The 11,721-nt window shown below is 37.1% G+C and overlaps 2 protein-coding genes across 8 annotated transcripts; one reads left to right on the forward strand and one right to left on the reverse strand.

Moving 5' to 3' along the window:
* Positions 1 to 1,147: 1,147 nt before the first annotated feature.
* On the reverse strand, positions 1,148 to 11,418 carry LOC106151390 (nuclease EXOG, mitochondrial). Of its 7 annotated transcripts, XM_087012698.1 has the most exons (7): positions 7,156 to 7,289; positions 5,878 to 6,028; positions 5,331 to 5,495; positions 4,482 to 4,621; positions 3,531 to 3,722; positions 2,456 to 2,928; positions 1,148 to 2,357 (listed from the first exon to the last, which is right to left on the reverse strand). In XM_087012698.1, the coding sequence occupies exons 2-6, from the start codon at positions 5,993 to 5,995 to the stop codon at positions 2,482 to 2,484; spliced, it is 1,062 nt and encodes a 353-aa protein (XP_086868824.1). In that variant the 5' UTR covers positions 5,996 to 6,028; positions 7,156 to 7,289; the 3' UTR covers positions 1,148 to 2,357; positions 2,456 to 2,481. The 7 variants fall into 7 exon arrangements, with proteins under 7 accessions (XP_086868824.1, XP_013380076.2, XP_013380080.2 ...); XM_013524622.2 differs by lacking the exon at positions 7,156 to 7,289 and adding an exon at positions 11,367 to 11,418 and having other exon boundaries at positions 1,148 to 2,928; XM_013524626.3 differs by lacking the exon at positions 7,156 to 7,289 and adding an exon at positions 11,257 to 11,381 and having other exon boundaries at positions 1,148 to 2,928.
* LOC106151389 (E3 ubiquitin-protein ligase TRIM56-like) lies at positions 7,466 to 9,895 on the forward strand. The gene has a single exon (XM_013524621.3). It carries the CDS (start codon positions 7,471 to 7,473, stop codon positions 9,409 to 9,411), a length of 1,941 nt encoding a protein of 646 aa, XP_013380075.2. The 5' UTR covers positions 7,466 to 7,470; the 3' UTR covers positions 9,412 to 9,895.
* Positions 11,419 to 11,721: the final 303 nt, after the last annotated feature.

Raw genomic sequence — 11,721 nt, forward strand, 5'->3', positions numbered from 1 at the left:
CAAAAGGAGAGTGGGTATGCAAGTGAAAATAAATGAATTTAGAGAGAGGGAATACAAATATTGTATTGTCAACGAGTGATAGTAGCAGTAATATTCATTGCTTACTGAGAGAGAGAGAGAGAGAGAGAGAGAGAGAGGGAGGGAGGGCGTCGGGAAAAAAACAAAAAGTAAATTTGATTTAAGTAATACCAGAAGGCGGCCACAACGCCTCGCATTACCAAGAGCAACAAATAGATGGTCTACCAAAACAACACGAATCCATCAATGGGCAATTCCTTCCATTGGGGTTAGAAAGGGAGAGGCACGAGACAGATAACAACAAGAGACGCCCCCGTCACAACAACGACTGTCAACTATTCTATGATTACCTGCTTCTGTCAAAAATGAAAAAAGCGCAAAAGGAGTTTGTTTGATAAATCTGTCCGTCGGTAGTTGATGGAATAATTGCTATGATTACGCTAATTTAACGACATGGGCCACTTCAAATAAAATAAAATAAAACAAAATATAATAATAAAACAGTGGCTCACTTATTTTGCATAACATTTGCCCCACTATTCTTGCTGCTTTAGTAATAAGTATGATGATAATAATAAGTTTATTTGATACATTGCAACAAAAGGTCGAAGTTGTACAGACAAGCTCGAATAAAAATCATAAAATTAAATATTTACATAAAATGAAGGATTTACGTTAACACCAAATTGAGTTCCACATAAAACACTGACCTCCGAAAGTTAGATAGAGGAAAAGGTATAAAAGTGTTTCGGAAACGTTCAGTTTTGAATTAAGGTACATTGAAGTTAGATTGGTTGTGTCTTAACTTTCTGTATGTTCTGGATGTTAAGGGGTAACTTAGCTTGTCCTTGTCGTTCTTTTATTTTCTCGATGAAAGGTTTTCATAGTTCTATGCCTCGGTTTTCTAAAGTGACAAGGCGTGCTTTTACCAGGGCATCAACAGAAAATAAATCAGAATTTAATTCTAATAAGCATAATTCTGAGTGCCCTCGAATAAATAGTTTCTGTTAAATTGCAGTTCTCACTAGTTTACCCCGGGGTGCCATACAGGACAAGCATATTAACAGCACAGCGAATTAAACTGATCCACATGAACAAGATCTGACGAGGGCAGTTTTACACGTTCAAGTTGGCGCAAATAACGCAACCGTATGGGTGCGTGCTTTTTATTGATATATTCAACATGTGCAGACCATTTTAGGTCTTTTTTTTATGACAACACCACAAATTTCGCTGACACAACTCCCTCTAATATCAACGGTGATTAAAATTCAGGCACAAACCAAGTTAACTTTTACTGTCATAGATGTTGTTTTTGTAGCACTGAGTCTCATATAATTTCTTTCTGTCCAGGACTTTACGGCATATCACCAACCCATAAGAAAAGAAATCAACAGTAGTTTAAAAGCAATATAAAATATTAATGCAAATATTTTTTTCCAAATGCGTGTGTCACTGGCATGACTCAGAGTCAATTTCTTGTCTACCAGTAAATCAAGAGTAAGAAAGAACAGAAAGTCTTGTAATTTCTACCTCGCGTAACAAGTACAGCAAACGCCAATACCATCGTCAAGCATAACACAACGGATGAAATTATTTTCAGGCTTATTCTGTTCCAGTTTTAAAAACGAAATATTCTCAATAAACTTATCTCGATCCGCTCTCTGTGATTTATTGCAGACCACAAACTCATCACATTAGCTGTACAAAGAGATCCACATCTAATTAGGCTGTAAACATTACAATGCCATTAAATTATCAACCTTAGTTTGGGGACCAATTCCTTTTATACAGATTTTCCTGCGGTGTTACACCAGGTACGTTATCAATCACCTCAGCTGTCAATATCTATGTTGCCTAGATTTAAGGTTACTACAATATACCTTTGACTCATAACTGAATGTCAAATGTACTGAGCTAAATGTATTAAGTTGATTATACACGCATTTCTAAAAAATTCCGAGAGAAAATTATCCAGTACGGTGATACGTTGAATCATTTTGATAAAACTCCAATACTAATCATAAAATTCAACAATGTTTGAAAAGTTCAATGAATTTCTTTTATAAAGGCAGATAGGGCCAGATTATTCAATTTTTATAATTTTTTAGAAATGAAGCATATAAAAATATAAATAGGATGTAGATAAAGAAGTTGGAGTTCCTTAGACTCTGAGCCTCCATACATGTGACTAGAATAACAAGAGGAATCTACATTTCATGATCACAGCAACAAAATTTCTCAAAAATGATGATGAGAAAAAAAGTGCATGAAATCATACCTTGCCACTGCTTAACTTTTCAGCCAATTTGTCTCATTATCAAAAAATTACTATAAAGGTAAAAAAGGGATAAAAAAGCATAATTCATCAAAGTTCAGCTCGTAATTCAATCAATATGACTTACGATCATTTTATGACCATAAAATGAATATAAAGGTAAAAAAGGGATAAAAAAGCATAATTCATTTTAGTTCAGCTCGCATTCTGTCTGGCATTAATTCTTCCTTCCTCTCTTCATACAAGTTTTTAATGTCTTTTGTGGGTTTTGATTTCTTATTTTGCATCTCATTCCAAATATTTTCCAACTCCTCCACAGTCTTAGCATTCTCCATGCGTCTTCCAATGAATTGCATCTCAATGTGTTTCTGCGGAATTAACTGACAGCGGTCACTACTGCACAAATCCTGCACTTGACCTTTGTCCAACTTATCAAAAAATGTCACCCCAGCAACCCTCTCCAGGTCTTCCAAAGGGACCTGGAATTTCTGGAGCTTGTGTTCCGAGGAAATGGGGACGTTGGGTACTATGAATGCTCCCAAGAATTGGGAATGTTGATCCGTTTCTGCGTTTTCTGTGAGGATGACTTTGAAGAGATGAGTGGGTACAGGTACCATGCTGTCTCCAATTACCTGATGTACAATAATAATAATAATAATAATAATAATAATAATAATAATAATTGTTAAAATTATTATACATCAGAGAAACCCCAATGAGTACAAAGTTCCCAATTTTAGAACCACTCCAAATGGAGATGAACTTGACCAGTGAATCTCACCTGTGACAGTAAAGATTAGAAATTAAAGAGCCCCCAAAAAATTGGGTAAATAGAATCTAATTTTCTCAATTCTTTTGGGTTGGTATTATTTCCTATTTCTTTTTTCTTTTCTCTGCTGCATAATGGTATATCTCTCAATGGCTGGTTCAATCAGCTGCCAGAAAAAGTACTCAGTCATGGACATAGTCTAACAACCTCCTATAATAAATATGATCTATGGGTTCCTTCAGAACGAGCTGATCCACAGACTAACAAATGCATAGGGCAAATATGGCCCACCCACTTGAAACCTTGCTGCACAATTCCCTAACAGATACAGAATAAACTTGGTAAGCTTTTGAGTGGGACGTCCAAATTTGATCTGCAAATCTGTTAGTCAGTAGATCAAATTTGTTTGCGAATGCATCCTATCATGCATTTTATGCCTTTATATAATACTAGATGATAACTAACCTCATATTTCACATATTTCTTCCCGTCCTCCTCTAGGTTGGGCAGTGCAAGGGGTCCACTGATGACCCTGACATCTGTGAATTGTTTGGTCAGATCTCGACAGAACATCTCAAAGCGGTTCCAGAAACCGGCATTGTTTTCCATATCCTGGGGTACTATGTTAGTCAGGTAAAACGTGTCATCCATGGCTTCCTGTAATGTAAGAAAATTACTTGATTCATGGTGTACATTATTATCTTATCAGAATTTCTCCTCTTTAGTTGCACATATTAATTTTAAATAATAATAATTCAGAGAGTACTTGAAAGATGTAAAGCCTTTTGGTAAAAAGCGGAAAGTGGTTTCCTGTCATACTGAATATTTTTTGGGGTAAATACTCAGAAATTTGTAACACCTGATTCAACAGGTACATTTCCTTTTTAGAATATTTCACCTTTTAAGTACCTAAAATTCTACATTATAGTAGTGAGGTCAGACACAATCCCCATGTTGTTCAGATATCATTTTCTCAGTAAATTCCTTGTGAATTCACGGTGTCAGTGTCAGGTCCTTTTCAGGGTCCCTTTTCTTGTCCTCATGTCAGAGTTACCAGAATTCAGGGGTGGATGGAAGACGATCAGAATTTTTCAAGTTTACTTATGAATATCTAATATTTCAGTTAAAAGGTGATCAAAATTGGACGAATGGATCAACAAAGATAATTTGGCAGACTGTCGGAAAATATATCTGGATCTGTCCCTGGAGTTTTCGGGTCAAATCCACACTTTTTACATATGATATTATCATAGTGGTTCAAGAATACAAAGTCAGGAACAATGCCCATGGTGATATAATTAAGATATAATTTTCTGAACTCTTCCTTGTGAATTTACGGTAACAGTTTGTGTCCTTTTCAGGACCCCTATCCTTGTCCCCATGTAAGAGTTATCAGTGTTATAAGGTCAAACTCACCTGGTCATACTTATTGTCCCCTGCAGGTGCCATGTGACCTCTGGACCACCCACTGCCCAAGTAGTCTCCATTCCCTGAGCTGAACATTGAAGGCACGGCAGGATCTGGGCGGAACTTGGACTTCCTTCTGTCAGCATTGCCTGAAAAAATAAATATACCAGTGATATGTATATGAATTACACTAAGTCTTGTGGTACAAAATAATAGTACTTCAAGAACCCAATTTCTCAAAATTTTCGCCAGTTAAAATCTTTTTAAACAGATTTCAGTGTACTTGTACATATGAAGGGTAGCCATTCTAAAATGCTCAATCTTTTTCCTTCCTTTTTTCAGTGTTTCCAGGAATATATAAAAAGATATATTTTATACCAAAACATAATAAATTATCTTAGACACAGCTGATGTTTGGAGAAAAATGAGAATATCCAAGACGACTAAAACCTAATATCTGATTCCTTCAGACTCAGCAGGACTTTTAATGTTTATTTTAATCTGAATTCAATTATAATGTTAAAACAGAAATTGGCATACTGGTAGGTTAAAAAAATTTTTTTTGAAACTAGTCACACATACAAAGCAATAAGGGACCATTCCCACACGCTATTGTACTAACTTTGGATCGATTTATCTCTAAGGGGATTCTCGCTAAATTGCCATCATCTTAAGAGGCTTAAATGCCTGTCGTGCCTACTGAAGGTGCTAGGGGGTAATTCATTTTTTGCAGCTTCAGTAGGCGTGCCAGACATCTAAGCCGCTTAAACTGAAAGCAATTTAGTGAGAAACCCCTTGGAGATGGATCAATCCTGTTAGATTGATCTAGGCATGGGAACCCAGTCTAAGTGTACAAACCATGGAGTTTTTCTTTGGTCAGGTGTTCAGCCACCCAGACTGGAGTCCTTTTACTCTGATCATAAGCCAGGATGTGATTTCTGTAATATCGCAGGGCAGGCCCTCTGTTCGGTACTCCATATTTCAAGATGTCTTCACCACTAGCGATGTCATTCTTGTGAAATTCTATGGTGCAGTAATAAAATTTCACCAATTTAAAAGAAATGATATCCAGTTACTATTAAAATGGCTAAAAAATGGAATTACAGTATTTGCATTGTAGATGGATATTTTGTTGTTTTTCAAGTCACTGCAGCATAAATGTTCAAAAAGCTAATAACTTGAGAGACTGGATTATGTTGGAGTGCAAATAACTCTTCAAAATAATAATATCTTATAAATCAAATTTCGGCAAAATAAATCATTTTTTTTCAAATGGGTTGAAAAGTGAGTCAAGTTCAAAGGTGCATTTCGGTCAGTAACTAAAAAGGAAGAGTGATATTCAGTAACTGAAGAGAGGAGCAACAGTGAAGACAAATTTTTGAAAATTTCCAAGTAATTACCTTACCTGCGTCATGATTAGATGATTGTTTTATCCCTGAGAGACTGCCCTCCACCAGCACAGTGTATATTGCATACACAGCAGCAGCAGAGAGGGCACCTGTTAGGAAACCTTGGGTGTACATTATGCAGGAATTTGTCTATTTAGATTTTCAGATCTGAAAAAAAAAATCATTACAAACTAAACATGCTATGTTTTATATACTTCTGTAGTCTTTTATCATTACCAAAACTATCCATATCATTGTAACAGTTATCATTATCATGTTGCAAACAAACCACAATTACTAGTAATTTGTGGATTTTCTCATAAAAACTTGACTTTCCTATTTCATTTATAAATAAAGAAAGTTGATAAAAATTAAAAAAGATATAGGTACAATGGGGGTGGGGGTGGGGGAATAATTTACTGTAGTAAAAATCGCAGATCCTTATTTAGGCTCAATCAGATCACATGGCATGTAACCATGACATTATTTCTTAAATATTCATCTAACATCTTTTGCTAAAACACCCAACGTCCCAAAATTACAAATGATGGACAAGTTCCCTTGACATATGAGACTTGCATGGTACTATCAGTAACTGCATGTATCTAAACAGATTTAAACATATGGGGAAATTCATTTCAAGTCTTCAATAAACACTGTACTTAAATCAGGGGCGGATTTAGGCCGTCTTCTGGGTCTTCTGGAAGACGGTCAGATTTTCAAGTTTACATTGACAGGTATCTATTTTTTTCTGTCGGAAGACGGTCAAAAACGGAGGATGGATCAACAAAGACAATTTGGAAGACTGTCAGAAAATAGCTCTTGATCCGCCCCTGTAAATTACTGTGAGAAAATCATGCTTGTGTGTGCTCTACTCACAATCTATCTAAGTATTAAATCCCAAGGCATGTGTACTTAAACAAACACTCCTATTGGTGATACTCAGTTTATCCCGCCATACCTTTGATTCCCCTCAGCCATTTGTTTACGTAACCTAAATCTGTACAAAAGAGTAATCAAAACCACCAATTTATATGACCTACTAGACCAAAATGGCCACAGCACCTGCTTACATGAGAGGTAGCTATAGTGCCTCATTACACATAATGGTATAAAGGAAATCTATTTCTGTGCATGTTCAACTTTGATGGTACATGTGTATACAATCTTCGTTCAACCATTGCTTACAATAATACACAGGAGGATTTGCATGAAGTGCAGCATTGATTCAGGTCAATTTATGAACTAGTTTTGGACAAGTTAACAGGGAAAGCTGATCAATTTGACACATTTACCTGTGGATACACAAGACTTGGGTTCATTTCATCAGGCTGACACATATCTAATGTAAAGGTGGGGCATAGCCAAACAGCAAAAACGTGTTTTCTATAGAGATATTGATTGCATGGACATATATTGTATGTGCCTGTACAGTGCATGAATACCAGTCATGAAACTGCATGCATTAATGAGACATCTGAAACGCTCACAACTTAGTAATATGTAATGATCCATGTACAAGACTGTAAACCTTGAGATGAATACTCAACTGATAACTTAGCCCAAACTGAAAAAGAAACTTTTTAGATTACAAGATAAACTTTAAAGAAATGGCAGCTGAAGCAGGACTAGTGACAGCCTTCAAGGACACTATATTAACCTGTAGCATCTGCCTGGAGGAGTACGATGACCCCAGGGTGCTTCCCTGCTACCATACCTTCTGTTTTCTCTGCCTGAGTGACCACGCCCAGAGAACAGGAGGAGTGAAACGGTCATTTCTCTGTCCTTTGTGCAGGGAGGAATATAAATTTCCAGAAGAAGGCCTCGATAAGTTCAAGAAGAACTTTGTTCTGGGAAAAGCACTAGAACTGTTGAAATCTCAAGGTCAAGGCGAGCCTCAGAATGATACGGCACAGGTATCAGACACAAGCTCCTCTGACGTCGCACGTGCGGCACTTAAAGATGTGGCTGAACAAAGCCTCGTCACCTGTGAAAAGCATCCTCCAAATGAGCTGAAATATTACTGCGAAGATGACGACATGGTGGTCTGCGCAGACTGTAGTGCAACTGAACACTATAGACACGGCATCATTCCTCTCAGAGACAAAGCTGTGGCCAACAAGGAGCGGATTAAGCAAGTTCTCACTCGAGCCCTTCAGAAAATGAACCAGTGTGAGGAGGCAACTCAGTCAGCAGCAGCAAATACTTCTTATAGGGACGCTGACGCAGCCATCACTGCCATCAAGCACCAAATGCAGCTTCTCTTCAACATCATTCGCCGACAAGGAGAAAAACTGATTACTGACGTTACCAAGGCTCATTCACAGAGGATGAAAAATAATGAAACGTTGCAGGACGTACTAGAACTCCACCACGTCACCTTGCAAAGCGCCTGCAATTTCGCTCAGCAACTCGTTTTGAGTGGGTCCAACTCTGACATTATGACACACACAGAGTCACTTGTGGAGCGACTAGAAACACTAGAAAGGGTGCCACTTCCAAACCCATCCCAGGACAGCCCAGATCCACTCTATTTCATCCCTGGTAATATATCAGGAGATGGCTTGGATGGCATGCTAGGAAGATTGTCCTTTCAGACTGATTACAGTTTGCCAACAGATTCTGCTGCTGCTGTTTTACCACCAGGTGACAGTACCATCAGTGAGTCAAGAGAAGCCACACCAACAGTTGAGGCTCCTTTGGACTTCTTAGAGCCTGCAAAATTTGTCCATTCCCTCAGTGTCAAATTCAAGGATGACCGCAGTGATGTCAAAGTGACCGGAATGGCCCTCGACAATGAGCACATGTACTTCTTGGATGCAGGCAACAACAAAATCAAGCTGTACACACATTTTTGGGAGTTTGAATACGTCATCAACCTCAATGAAGAACCAGAGGATCTGGTCGTGTCAGAAAACGGGGACATGTATGTGACGTCACTGGCAGAGAAATGCATCAGTGTTTACACACCACGAGGGTTCCCAAAAATGCCCCCCTTTGGTCATGACAGGCTAGAAGCACCCTACGGTATCACCATGAACAGGGAAGGAGAGCTTATGGTATGTGATGCCATAAAGAAGGCCATCTTCATCTTCGATCCCGACGATGGAGACCTTCTCAATGTCATCAAAATTGGAATGTGTAAAGAACCACGTTCCATTGCATTTGGCCGACAGTACAGCACCATAGTGGTTTGTGATTATGGCAGTTATCGTATCCATATCCTCTCTTCAGTGGGCCACACGCTGTACACCTATGGCACTTACGGATGTGGCGACGGCCAGTTGTATGAACCGCGCGGTGTCTGCACCGATAAATATGGCTACACCTTTGTGGCTGACTGGGCCAACAACAGAGTTGCGATGATAACTCCCAGAGGTGACCATGCCCGATACATTGCAACAGAGGATGATGGGATAACCAAGCCATACGCCTTGGGAATGACCAAAAGCGGGGAAATAATGATTGGAGAAGGTGGATATAGAATAAGAGGTTTTCGCTATTTGAAGAAGACAGGAAAAAGGGTTTCATCAGCCAAATCCCAGAGGTGATGGAAGTGCATAAAGTACCCTGGATATGACTGAAAACAAAATCGAACAAATCAAAACTTGAACAATGTCTTATGATGAAATTCTATGAAGTTTCTTTGATGTGCTCCTGGACCAGCTTGTACTAATATAACTTCACTTACAAAGAAATTGAATTTTATTTTGCTATGTAATTAAGTTCTTAGCCAGGGAACCTGACTTAAGACTCTTAGAAGTTTGAACAGTACTGTTGAATAATTTTTATTACCTGTAGGTTTTTCTTCATACCGATTACAACATTTAATTGCAATTTCCTTGTCTTCTTGATCATCTTGCTGGAGTAACCAAGAAATTTAGGGCATAAACTGCTTTTGCACATACTAGTAAGTACTATAATGATACCTCTCTCATGAGATCAAAGCTTTCTTCTTGTTTTAATTGATAAATTCAAATTAATTTGTCCCTCTTTCATTTTCATCACAAGTGAATAAACATAGTAACAGTTATAGCTGAAACTTGTCTATTTTGAATACAGGCAATACGTGCATGCATGCATGCATGCACACACACTGTATTTTGAATTTTTAATAGAATTTTCTTTTCAAAATCTCATAAGTTAAACTGATACTAAAGGTGCTAATAACATATTACATGGTCAGTAACTGTTGTACTGAGGGTATCTGTGTGAACCCTTGAATATTGACTGCAACTGAAGAAGAGTACAGCCACATTAGTAACTGCATTGATATTCCTAAGAAAAGGATGATGTGTAATCTACCATACAATATCAAAAAATTACTAAATGAAAAGAAGGCATTTCTTATATGCATCTCAAGAATATTAATCTTATCATTCATAATGCATCATAAATATTACCTTCTCTTGCTTTTAGTTAATAAAAATTGATTCCTGAAGCAATTCAAGTTCACTCAATCAAGCAAATTCACCTCACAGCTTCTATGGGATATCTTAAAGTACAATTACAGTAGAATTTAGATTTATCTTGCCAAGGGGAGAGTAAATGGTATGGAACTAGCAGAAATATTAAAACCTAAGATCCTAAAGCCAATCCAATCTTTAATAAAAAAAAAAGTATCAAGATCAATAACTCAGATTCTTTGTAAATTATCATTTCAATATTATCAAAGTACTTTAAAACGTTATTTATATTTTGAGGTTGTAATTAAAAGTCATGTTCATAAACAAGCATGAACATGCTGATACAGTACTTGTATTCCTAGGACCCAGGAAACAAAAAGAAATGTTAAACAACAAAACAATGAAGCACTTCAGAAATTGAGAAGGCAGTGAAGAGTCTTAAAATAATGACCTAACTCTTGGACATTGCTTAAATCAATGAACACATGAAAAAGTCCATAAAAGTGATGCTACCTTTGATATCAAAATGAACAGTTTGATATATACTGGAGAACTTTCTGAATAATGGTGAAATACTGTATCTGACATTCATCGGTGGAAAATTGATTACCAGATTAGATATATATCAATTACCATAAGCGCCTGGTATGCATGTACAACCAAGGCTATGTCCAAAAGATTATTAATAACATAAAACGGATGTAAAGCAGAATTACCTGTAGTACACTCATACAATGATCTGTATTTACTGATATGTCCTTAAAAATAGGCAAGAATAACGAACCATTAATAATTTATAAACTGAAAATTTCTTATTTCAATATGGCAACGTGGCGTCAAGTTTCATTGTAATTCCCCAGTTTCGAAGTGTAACTTCCTAATAGCAACACGTCACTAATAAAAATGGAATTAGGACTAAGACCTAACCTAAGGACCAGTCACATGCAAAATGGTGCAGTTGTATGAGCGTTTAACAACTTGCACGTGTACCTTTTTAGGACGTTATGGCATCACGTGGCACCAAATAATTAATATCCTCCCAGAAGTTCGTTTTTATTTTGCTTCCAGTTCTTACAAGCAATAAGAAATGTCTTCAATACCTTTCACTTCCTGGTCTTGTTTCCATCTTTTGTAAAAGGAGGCAGGAAAAAGTTTTTCATAAATCTGGTAGAACTGAATCACTTAATTTTGTCATAAATGATAGACCAATTGAAATAGTAAAACAATATCAATACTTAGGGGTAATATTTACTAACACGGGATCACTAAAGAAAACTTTGGAAAATCTAAAACAAAAAGCCCTCAAAGCAATCTTTGCCTTAAAAGGAGCACTAGCATCAAATGAAATCTCCTCTCCACTCCTTACAATGTCACTCTTTGACAAAATGATAAAGCCCATACTACTTTATGGGTGCGAAGTCTGGGGACAAGAAATATTATCACAAAAAAAGATGA

Source organism: Lingula anatina, chromosome 5 (assembly GCF_051362555.1).
Source record: "Lingula anatina isolate TDL-2025a chromosome 5, LinAna3.0, whole genome shotgun sequence".
NCBI lineage: Eukaryota > Metazoa > Brachiopoda > Lingulata > Lingulida > Lingulidae > Lingula > Lingula anatina.